Genomic DNA, 12,520 nt, shown 5'->3' with positions numbered 1-12,520 from the left:
TCAAATTGTGCATTGTTTTATTAGCAATTTCATGTCAAATGTGACTTGAAAATTGCCCCCATCATGAACTGTGAAATACAGACACACATCAAAATGATCAACGTGGATAGAAATGGCATTTAAATACACTGCCATTTCAAAGTTTGAGGTCGGCAAGAAAAATACAAATTTGCATGCTTACCAAGGGTTCCGTAAAAAAACAAAAAAGATATACTGTGAATTATTATTAGATCAGTTTTCTATTTGAATATATTTTAAAAATGTAATTCACTCCTATGATGACAAAGCTGAATTTTCAGCATCCAGTCTTCAGTATCACATGATCCTTCAGAAATCATTCTAATGTTGATTTGCTGCTCTTATTGCTGCTTTTATTATCAATGTTGAAAATGGTTGTTCTGCTTAAAATTTTTGTTAAATTATTTTATTTCAGGATACTTTGATGAATAGAAAGCTCAAAATAACAGCATTTATTTGAAAGAGAAATCTTCTGCTACATTTTAAATGTCTTTACTGTCACTTTTAAACCATTTAATCCTTCCTGAATAAAAGTATTAATTTCTTTCAAAAAAAGAAAGAAATCTTATAGTCCACGTTTTTTTTTAAGAGTATTGTAGGTTGACAAATTTCTTTTTTTTCATATTTATTAACTTTTTATTATAATTTGTTTCCAAAAATGCCTGGTTTTGATTACATATTACCTTAAACATGACATAAATGGGCTCTTGGTGATGCTTAAAAATCAAGATCCAAACAAGAATAGCACATTTTTTAAGTTTTTAAGTCATGTGACACATTCGCATAATACAAATAGAGAAATGAACCTAAATATTCTGTCATCATTTACTCCTGTCACTGCAAACCTGTATGACATCGTTTCTCCTGCAAAACATAAAAGAAAAGATATAATAACACTGGGGTCAAAACAACACTGGATCCCATTGACTTTCATCACATGGGCAATTAAAAAAAAATTAAATAAATAAATAAATATCAAGTTGTTTTTTAAAAACATCTTTTATCTTCCACAGGAAGTTAGACATAAGGGTGAGTAAATAATGACAAAATGTTAGGGTGAACATCTCTCTAACAGCTTAAAATTGCATTTGTATGAAGCCTAAACTTAAATATACAGGTAAACCGCATGCCCTCTGCTAGTGCAGCCATCTCTCTTTGACAGCTCCGGCAAGACATTTTCAAGCCATTATTAAGTTCACATCTGCTCTGACAAGCCAGTGAATACTCCACCAAATGAATCGCTCTGCCTCGTGATGAGTCAGATCTCAGACCCATCTCTAAAAAGCTACGTACAATTCAGTTCAACCACACCGGAGAGCCAAAAACCATCATTTGACAGAAAATGAAATGGCCCGCAATACCTGTCTTTCCTGCAGGCAGGCTAGCACCCATTAAGGGCCACATACTGTGACAGTACCCGTCCTCAGGGTCTGTACTGAATTATTCAAGGCTCATGTGTGTAGCTCAGATAGTCCTAAGCCATCTCAAGGTGAAACGCCAGCCGTTTGACATTTGCACTGATGTGATAATCGAAGGGCAAGAGCTGGAGAGCTCTGATTTCACCGCTGATCATTTACGACGGAGAAAAACAGGTGTGTAAAAGCAGAGAATGAAGAGGAAGAAAAAGTGAGGGTTTGTGATGGAGCTGAGTGAAAAAAAAGGGTGAGAGAGGGAGGAAAGACGAGCTGACTCACTTTCTGTCAGTATGGTCGAGACCACTCAGCCGGACCCCTTCGATGGGCTCGTTGCGTTGGCCGCACGTGTTCCCGTAGCTGTCATATCCGAAGACGAGCCGGCCCGCCCCTCCAGTCACGATGGTAAACCCACAAATGCCACACTGGAATGAAAGTGGGAAAAAAAGTCAAAGATGTGAGAAAACTCATTTGCAGCAAAGGCTAAATAATTCACAGGATAAACCTAATTATAGAAAGATTCACCACTAAATCAAAATATTCCTGTGAGTTTCTTCAATTGCGTAAGACATGCATGTTGAGACATACACTAACACAATATTCAAAATTTCCAGTGACAAGCAAATTTGTCTTTTCACACTAAATGTGAAACCGCTGTGAGACCACATAAAATCACAGCCAATCAGAATATATTTCATGTTTACTGGTATGTGGAACAGGATATTTTAGAGCAGTGAGATTTTACACTGGGTGGAGGTACCCTGTAAAACACCACAGAAATAGAAACCAAAATGACGCTCATCGTGGCTGGTCGCAAAAACCACAGCAAGGTGACAAAACAATATTTCTCAAAAGAGAAATTTCAAGAAAAAAAGCTGAGCTAAATAAAATATTTATGCCTGGTGTTTCTACACTATCCTGAAAACAGTAATGAATGAATTATCATGGTGGGATGTAGTACTATATGGCTATTCACTAATTATCTAACTAAATAAATGAGCTTTATTTAAGGGTGCTTGATTTGGGGAAAAATCCAATTGTGACATTTCTGCGAAATTGCATTTCTTTTTCTTTTAAACTCTAGGTTTGCTGTGCTTGTTTATATGGCTGCATAATTTGGCCAGAATTTAGAGATGATATATCAATATGTATATATAATAATAATAATAATTTATTTAATAATAATATTTTCTAAAACATATAAAATCCTTCAATGCGTCAGACTTTCAAACATTCTGGATGTAAAGACAATTTTTTTTCTTTTTGTGTTTATATATTACATGTTTTTGTAAGTATATGTGTATAATTGTATATATGTGTTTGTTTGTTTATTTTTCCCTATTTGTCTGCTTGTTTACCTCCTCTTCCTACTGCCTCTCCATGAGCTAGCATAATTGCCACAATTGAATCTTCTTGGTACATATATTGTTTTTTTCCTCTCTCTTTTTATGTTTTTTATTTGTTTATCTGTATTGCTTTGTCTGCTTAATAAAAAATCATAAATAATAATTAATTTCTACTACTAAATTGTTTGAAAAATTACTAAATAAAAAAATATTACTATTGTAAAAAATAAATTCAAGCTGGTGGTTATCTTGCTTCAGACCAAGGCTGCATCTCATTGCTAGTATTACTTGATCTTAGTGCTGCGTTCGACACTATAGACCATGATATACTCATAGATCGATTACAAAACTATACTGGTATTCAAGGGCAGGCTTTAAGATGGTTTAGATCCTACCTGTCCGATCGCTACCACTTTGTTCAATTAAATGGGGAGTCATCTCAATTATCACCAGTAAAGTATGGAGTACCACAAGGATCTGTCCTAGGTCATCTGCTATTTTTAATATACACGTTGCCCCTTGGTAATATTATTAGAAAATACAGGATTCGTTTTCATTGTTATGAAATACAAAATAAACTTTTTATTTATGTTACAAATAAACTTGAAAAAATAAATATTAAGAAAACGAATAATTATTTTATTCTACATTAAAATTACAATACTAATATTTATAGATGCCTTAATTTCTTCATTAAACAATCCAACATTTATTTACACTTTTAAAGCTGCTCTTTTGTTGATAAGCACTTATCATTACAAATATGGGAAGATGGTTGCTGCATTTTGTTTCCAAATGCACGTTAAATTTACCTAAACTAAGAGCACATCCAGAAATGATTTCATGTGGAGCAGCATTTACTGCAAACTGAGCCACTCTGAGCCGCTACAAACACCAGCGGATAATGAGCTGCTCATGTGTAAGAACACATGTGTAAGAGACACACAGCACATTTATTTATTAATTACATCACACTAAGCCCTATTGCGATTTTGATTTTATTTTAAATATTCATGCAGCTCCAGCATTAATTATTGTTTTTAGCATTTTTTAGATATTTGTTTTATTGTGAGAGAAGAAAAAGACCACTGGGCCCAAGAATCCTACATTCTATATCTGCTGCACATCATAGTCCTGATTTACCTCTCGGTGTTTATTTTGTTATCTTGCTTTTTACAATAAATAAATAAACAAATGCATGGATATGAAATACAGTATTACACAGAGTTGCCCTGGACACCTGTCACTAACATCTGACTGTTGAATGCCAAAACTGACCAATTAGAACTATAAAAATCTCCATTAGTATATCTTTAAGTAGTATATCAGAACTACTCAGTACCTGTATATATGTAAATACAAAGTAACATGAACACTGATTGTAATACACAGTGTGACCACAAGTACTTTCATAACCTGCATATATGAACATAATATTGTCTATAAATTATGAATAAGGTGAACTGTTGACTTACCATTCCCACAAGGAACAATGTAAATAACAGGAACCATGGCAGATCCGTGCAGCTCCGGTCCTCCAAAGGTTTCCATTCTCTTTTTGGCCTCTGAAATACATGCAATTCAATCATGCTTAAAATGATTGTCATTTGATTCAAATAACATGCCTTCACATTAAAATACAAACAGATAATCAATACAGTCTTCTAATGTTTATATTAGATGTCTAATGTTTATACAAGTTATTTATTATTGTTGTTGTTATTATTGTATTATTTGAGTATTAATTTATGATTATTATCTTATTATTATTCCTTCAGAGCTCATTAATTGAAAATAAATATATTATTATCACTGCGTTTTACATATCCGTTATCAAGCACTTAAATATAAAAATAATCAAGAAAACAACCCAAGTCAGTTTCTTCTTAACATAACTAGTTAGCTTGCTGCAAACGTTAAACAGTATTTTCATATAAGGCCTCGCAAATGTAACCTGTCAAAACGAAATGAAATTTCACATAACAAGCACAATTGATATACATTTATAAATAACCCCTTTGTGTAACCAGTGTGTTGTAAGAGGACAGCAGTGCCTGTAAACATGTTTACTAACACACTACACTATGATGATGTGAAGCAAAAAAATAAAGACAACGGTCTAACGCGTTGTATTTTGATGCAAAGGCGAAATCATCACATAACTGTCATGGTCAAATACATTCATCGCTATGTGCGACCGCATAGGACATAATAATAGGATTACATGCAGTGCAAGCGACATTACAGCACTTCATTGGCCCGTCAAAGGCGATCAGCCGTGAAACAATGTAACAATGTATCAACACATCCGCGCTAGATTCGATACATGCTATCACGTTTTGTCGCGGGCAGCATCGCTTACCTCTGCGCTTTCACAGCATCCCATTGCCGGAGGCAGGTTAGGACCGTAAAAAAAACTAAACGCTACACCGCAGGAAAACAATAACCCCAACTTGCAGGGAGTTGATGGTATGTTTTTTACCCTGCATTAATCGCGCGCGTCGATCACATGAATCTAATCGGAGGGCTTTCCCCGGATGCACTGCATAATAATGTTTGTTCGCTCCTCTCGCTGCAGGTAAAAGGGATTATTACTTTAGGATTTATCGTCCAGCACTTCCTGGTGGGATGAGCAGGTGTAACCGGAAAAGAACGGCAGCCGTCCATTCACAGCACGAGCTGGAGGAGGCGGAACGCGCGCTGAATGTAGGGACGCTGGAGGAAGCCGGGAACTTCAAACCGATGCGGTTTCATTCTGGAATTTGTGTGGAGAATAAATCTAGTTTAAAAGATAAAGCTTGATAAAACAAAAGGTTTTGTTTCTATTTTACTAATACTTTATTTATTGTCGACTTAATCACATTCTAAACAGAATCGCTTCTCTGCTTGTTTTTAAGAAATAATTAAAAAAAAATATGCAAAACTATATGCCAACATTTCAGACTTTAAGCACCACTAAAATACAAAAGTGATTCAAAATGATCATTGTTCTGTGTATTTAAGTCCTTTTGTTTCAACATCAAGCTATTACAGGTTCTCACAGTTATTGAAATCCTGGAGAGGAGAATACTAAAATTGTGCTTCTCAGGCTTGAAAAAACTGTATTTTTTTTTAAATCAATTAGTAAAATGTAGCCTATACTGTAAAGGAATAGTTCACCCAAAAAAGTTTCTTCATCAAAACAGATGATGCTTACCACTGGATCATCTGCAGTGAATGGGTGCCGTCAGAATGAGAGTATAACAGATGATAAAAATGGCCCAATAATCCACAATTGAAGTAAAAAGTTATTAAGGTGTTTTTAACTTCAAATCATTGCTTCTGGCTAAAATATGAGTCTTCTATCCATCATATTGCTTTCTCCAGTGAAATAGTCATCTCGTCTGAATCAGGAGAGAAATAGGCAAGCACCGTTTACAAGTGAAAACAGTTCTAACCCAAGATATCAGTGGATTTTAATGTGAAAGGAGAACAGGGGATTGACTTTTTCACTGAAGGAACCATTATTATGGAATATGGACTTTGTATTTTGCCCAGAAGTGATGGTTTAAGTTAAAACGTCTTATAATGAATTTGTTTCTTTTCCGATGAAGTAACAAACTTTGTGTACAAACTATCATACTGTGTACACAAGGAACTTCATTATATTTTCCAAGTGGTTTTGATGATGTCACTAGAGGAACCATTCACAGTCCAAGCAGGAATGTATGGGCTTCATTTTCATGAAAACTACCCATTTAGAAAAAGCGGGTCCAGCCAGTGGGCGGTGATCTCAGACTCCCAAATAGGGCCTCAAATATTCTTTCACTTTCAAAAGAAAGTTTATGAGAACAATCTTGGAAATTTACTGGTCAAAATGTGTGGGAACTACAGTTATTGTTAATTCTGTAACAAAAAAACACATTTGTCCTAACAATAACTGTAGTAAATATCATATTTCTGATGGAAACTAAAGTTGATATATATATAGCTTCATAAGGAATGAATTCATAAACATTCTTATCTTCTGGTGATATAATCATGAAATAACCCTGATTGAAGGAATTTAAGAAAGATTTAGTTTTTTGCCCTAACCAGACCTCAATGCATATATGCCTACACAATTTCTATAAAAACTTGACCACTATGAGCACCACAAACGTTAGTCCATATGGTCATCAATTCCCTGTTGGAAATCTGCGTCACCACTGCCACTCAGTGTGCTAGTCACTGTGAAAACTACAGCAAAACACACACATTTATACAGGAACTCTATATCCACCCAAACTTTTCTTCATACTTGAACTGGAGATTTCTACATGTTTAAATAGTAGGCTACTAGACTAATTGTAAATAACCACAATAGTTGATAGTGTGTTTCAGAATAGCTTAAGAACTCCTAAACCAGTTACAACTCTCAGAGTATTCAAAATATCATTGAAAGTTTAACTTTTAATAGTTTTATATTATATACAGTACACTAGACGCTTAATTTCTGCCTTTATTTCTAAGTTGAAAGTGCTGCAAGTCACAACCAGCTTTGAAAGTGCTTTGAAATTAACTGTTTAAGAAATTCTACAAAACAGAGAAAATTCATTTCTGTACTGTAAGAAGTTAACCCAGATGTAAATAAAGATGGATTTCGTTCACGGAGTTTAAAGCCTAGGCATTCCTTCGTGACAAAAACAGTAAGAAATCCTCTGCTTAATTTTACTATGCTCTGTTTACTTTTGGAAGTCGCACTTTTACTTTTTGCCTGTTCTAAACTTGTCAGTCACTTGAATCATATTAAGATAATGTCCCACCTTCATCCAGCTGGACCTCGGCCGATAGGAGCTTGATGTTGACCGTCTCACCTCGCTCATCTTCGGCGGTGTGCAGCATCACAGCGCTCAGTCTGTGAGGGGTAGAGCCTCAGCTCAGAAACGCCAGCCTGGACCACAGAAGAGCTGCATTGTTCCATTGTTCTTTGTAGTACCAGGGAGAGAGTGAACGTAGTGAGTTATTGTGTGTGTGCTTGTGTCACGGAGAGAGATAGGGGGAAAAAAAGAGAAAGAGAGAGAGAAAGAAAGAGGGAAAAATCCTCCCACATTACTGTAAACAACAAAAGTGATTTTATTGTCAAACTAACTGTCATTTAATGAGTCTGTCCACTAGAGGGAGCTCATGTACAACAAATACTGTATGACTCAAATGGACACTTTCTAATGGATTGCTTTGATAACCATACCTGTCAGAATATTATACAGTACGCTAATATGTATCTCTATATTTCGAATATTATAATAATTCTTAAATAATGAAAGTCACAAAGCTGTCTTTTAAACCTCAGTTTAATATTAACTAAAATCTGTTTGTTTTTTTATTTAGCCTGTTGTTTCATTTTGCTGGTACTTAGTCAATGTCAGTATGTGAAGTTCTTCTTATCTCTCTCTACGTGCTTGGTACTGTAAATATAAGGGTCATAACCAACATTATTTCTCACAGCTGGGTAAAACATTCAATTTACTCTCCTACTCTATGTTTATGTGCTATCTTCAGCTGTTTCAGTGAACGTCTCCACTTATTATGCAGAAATTATACATTTTTAGAATATATTTTGCAGTCTCTACAGCATCAGGTGGCTGTTTTGCTCTTATAAACAAAACAGGCCTGTATTACTCCTTAAACCCGTGTAGCCTGAACTTTCCCCTTAAATGTGATGAAACAGCATTGCTGTGTCTGTCACACACTTCCGAAGTCAACATGTTTGCTCTGTTTTCCTGGTTTATTAGTCCATTGTCAGCGTAGGCATTATTATTGTTTCATAAGAACCTTTACTCTATTTCTAACAAAGAGTAATGTGATATTTATGGGTCGTATTAACATTCAAGCTCTCTGCTTCTAGCTTTCCATGCTGCTTTTTCAAGAAAGCATCAGCTGCTCATATTTTATGGACGTTAAACCTTGCAAGAAGTGGCAGGTATTTCCCCCGCAGGACACACTGAACTCAGAGCTGAGGAATGACCCACTTCACTATGAAATCAAACTCTATAGCAACTTATAGGAAACTTACGTAATGTCCTTAGATTTAAGCCTCACAGTTTATTTGTCAGAAATCTGTATTATCATTAATTAAATTAAATAACAAAATAATCTATTCATTTGTTTTATCAGGATGACCACCATACATCCTCTTTTTCCTGAACAGGGCAAAAGGATTTCAAAATTGCCTAAAATGTCTAGGTTTTGTTTTAATTTTTCTATTGACATGCTCTATAAAGTCCTCATACATTATATGTATGTGTATTAGCATTGCTTTGACCGTTCTTGTAGATACAACCTTGCATGCCACAATGTGTTACGGCAAGTAACACATTGAATTAAATGTGAAACACAAAAAAATATAAGTAAATCTTTTAATTGCAATTAAAAATGCAATTAAAAAAGTTAACTGTAAAAAAATATTTTTAATGAATATTTTTAGTTTTTAATACAGAACAACAGAAAAAAAGTAGCAGAGATTAATGCATAGTTGTCCAAAGAAGGCATACAACATGAAGAGTTATATTTACAGTAGCATCTGAACTTGCTATTGTAATCAGTGTTTCTGAACTGAAACCTAACTGACTTCAGCTGGTGAATTATAACATTGGCAACACTTTCTAATCATTTTTTGAATGGTAGCAAGTGTAGAGCATGTGTTCCCGGGGTTTTAAAGAGATGTTTTCCATTATTTCATCATCCTCCTCCACTAAAAATGTCAGAAATATTTCATGATTCCTGTTGCAGAGAAACTGACAGCGAGAAACTGGACTATATATGGACTATATATGCCAACAGCTGCACTGTAGCAAAAGCACTACATGAAGTGTTAATATCAGCTGACCCTTCCTCCAGAAAGTGAGATCACAGACAGGTAGGTTAAGGTCATTGGCTATTTGACTGGAGTTGTTATTAAACCTTCCTATTGTCTTCTTGATCGCACTGTGTACTAAGAAATCATTTTAGGATTGTCATGTATGAATTGTCTGTGATTTAATTAAATCTGTTTTGTTCTGCTAGTATTATGAAATACTGTTCCTGCCCATATAAATGAAGATATCATTAGAATGTAGAACATGGGTAAATTTGGATACTGAGCTCTATGGTATTTCTGAAAATTAAGATGACTCAGTGTTTGTGTTTCTCACAATGGCAGAATACCAAATTTGTGTTGACACTAGGTCCAGGATTTTCCAGAATTTCACTAGCTTTCACAATGCCAGTTATATGTATATTGCAACACCACTGACAAACAGCACACACTGAGAAAGTAAATGTTGGCATATGCCATTGCACATGATTATACTCGGTTTGTACCCGAGTTTACTCAGATGGTTTATGGAAAATAGTTCTCTTATAAGGATTAAAGGATTAAGAACACAATTATAAGTGTCAGTACATAGCTTAATACATCGTACTCTGGTCTAGTCTGAGGTCTCTGCCTACATTAACCAAGAAAAGCAACCAAAAAACAATACACAACCTACCTGGCCATCAGAAGCCATCTTGGAGATACACCAGATATACCATTCCTAATACCTGGACATCAAGTCTGTCAAGCTGAAGATGACCTTTGTCACGGTTCCCATAAATGGTCTGTCACTTAGCACTTCATGTTTGCATTCATGGATCATTTCCCATCAATACGGATGATTAAACTAAATGGTGATATTAACTCAATCTACCATCCTTCAACCACTGTGAAATTCCACTGGATTTTAGTTTAATATACATTTTGTGTATATTAAATTATACTGTGTACATTATATTGTGTATAAACCTTTCATCAAATATACAGTGGTGTGAAAAAGTGTTGGCCCCTTCCTGATTTTTTTTTTTTTTGCATGTTTGTCTCACTTTAATGTTTTAGATCATCAAACAAATTTAAATATTCATCAAAGATAACACAAGTAAACATAACATGCAGTTTTTGAATGAAGGGGTTTTTTTTATGAAGGGAAAATATAATCCAAACGCACATGAGTTTTTTCACACAGGGCCATGTGGGTTTGGATTTTGTTTTCCCTTCATAATAAAAAACTTCATTAAAAAACTGCATGTTGTGTTTACTTGTGTTATCTTTGATTAATATTTAAATTTGTTTGATGATCTGAAACATTAAAGTGTGACAAACATGCAAAAAAAATTAAAAATCAGGAAGGGGGCCAACACTTTTTCACACCACTGTATATATATATACATGTGTGTGTGTGTGTGTGTGTGTGTGTGTATATGTATATGTATATATTTTGATCCACTACAAATGTTGACTACTGTATATACACACACACACACACATAATATATAGGCTATATTTAATATTTTCTTAGCAAATTGCTGTCCTTTTTTAATTCACTTTATATTATCAGACATGGTTGAGTATTTCTTCCCATCAACCGTATCCAAAGAAATAGATCCCAGTGGAGTGAAAAGGGAAAGGGATTGTGCCAAGTGTTGTAATATGTTAGATTGCCTGCTTTTAAGACCCCAGACTACATAAAAATACCTTTTCATCATCTATGTACTCTGAATAATAAATCTTTCAAATAAGATTATGTCATTTATGGCCATTATAAACCAAATGTTATATTTTCCCAAATACCAGTAGAAGAGCTTTATCCCTGAACTGTTTTCATGGCACACGTTTGTCAGCAGATGTTTGCAGTTATGCCGTTTAAGAGCTGTTTTGGGCTCCACGTGTTGATCCAGACCCAGTTAAAATGTGCAGTACACTGGATGACCGACAGTAACCCCGGCGCTCAGAGCGGACGCGCTATAAAACCGCTTCAAAACCTTCAGATGCTCCTTCACACGAGAACCACCGAATATACATCTGATTCTTTGGGATTACAGTGAATGTCCATCATAGCTCGTCAGCTGTCCGGTAAGATACATTCATGTTTCGTTCTCTTTAACATTGTTTGTGTTTTTAATGTTCTGTAGAGAATGAACGGCAAACAGCTGTTAAGCTTTAGAAACAAAACCTGACGTTTAAAAAAAAAAAAAAAGCCAAAATAGCACCAAAATAGCAAAAGGTGAAAACGTGTGGTTCTTTATCAGCGGATAAAAAGACCAAAAGTGCCGTAAGAGAAAAGCAACAGAACAATGAACAACAGCGACAAAGGTACAGGTATCAACGTGTAAAAGCTACACTGTAAAAATACCAAAACCTAAGTTTAAGTGCCTTTAAGTATTAAGGAAAATCAAAGTGATGACAAATCCACTTTCGTAATTCAACCACTTTCGGTTGAATTACAGATGAAAACATTTTTTTAGAAACTCTGAAAACTTATACAATTAAGTAGCTAGACATAACAGAACGTACTGTGCCAAGCGAAATTGATGTTTAAAACACGAAAAATGAAAAAGAAAACATTTTTACACTTATCTATATGAAAGCTTTTACCACCTGCATCTGTAATAGTGAAAGACACAACGTGCAAGCTGGGAAGGAAAAGCTGTCTGAATTCTCAGAGTAATATGCAGCTTCAGGCATTTCAGCTGAACATAATTGGAAACGCCTGGAATTAATAGTTAATGACCAGACGAATGTATATAAAAAACACATAGAAAGCTGTTTGTATTTGTCATAGGTACAGTCATGTTCTATCCTGATATGTGCATGATGATAAAGAATAACCTAAATATTCTCACAAGTCATGGTGCTGGGGTTTGGAAGGGCCAGCATGAACATTGTCCTGGACAGTGTGATGAAGGGTGCGGGTGTGAATATAGTTTCAG

General features: G+C 35.0%; 2 protein-coding genes across 4 annotated transcripts in view; one reads left to right on the top strand and one right to left on the bottom strand.

The window, feature by feature from the left end:
- Window positions 1-5,410, bottom strand: part of LOC306853193 (choline transporter-like protein 1) — a 24,536-nt gene extending 19,126 nt beyond the window's left edge. For all 3 annotated transcript variants that reach the window (XM_079390418.1, XM_079390417.1, XM_079390416.1), the window contains exons 1-3: window positions 5,139-5,410; window positions 4,252-4,341; window positions 1,713-1,855 (exon numbers count right to left, since the gene is read on the bottom strand). In XM_079390418.1, coding sequence (XP_079246544.1) covers window positions 1,713-1,855; window positions 4,252-4,341; window positions 5,139-5,162 — 257 coding nt within the window. In that variant the 5' untranslated portion in view covers window positions 5,163-5,410. The remainder of the gene's footprint in view (window positions 1-1,712; window positions 1,856-4,251; window positions 4,342-5,138) is intronic.
- A 6,111-nt stretch (window positions 5,411-11,521) lies between these two features.
- Window positions 11,522-12,520, top strand: part of LOC306853509 (phospholipid-transporting ATPase ABCA1-like) — a 31,991-nt gene continuing 30,992 nt past the window's right edge. Inside the window, exon 1 of the mRNA XM_079390984.1 lies at window positions 11,522-11,663. The gene's annotated coding sequence lies outside the window, so the exon portion shown is untranslated. The remainder of the gene's footprint in view (window positions 11,664-12,520) is intronic.

Source organism: Barbus barbus (genome assembly GCF_936440315.1).
Source record: "Barbus barbus genome assembly, chromosome: 33".
In the NCBI taxonomy this organism is placed as follows: Eukaryota; Metazoa; Chordata; class Actinopteri; order Cypriniformes; family Cyprinidae; genus Barbus; species Barbus barbus.
The sequence above is the reverse complement of the archived record's forward strand: the minus strand, read 5'-3'. Positions and strand labels throughout refer to the sequence as shown.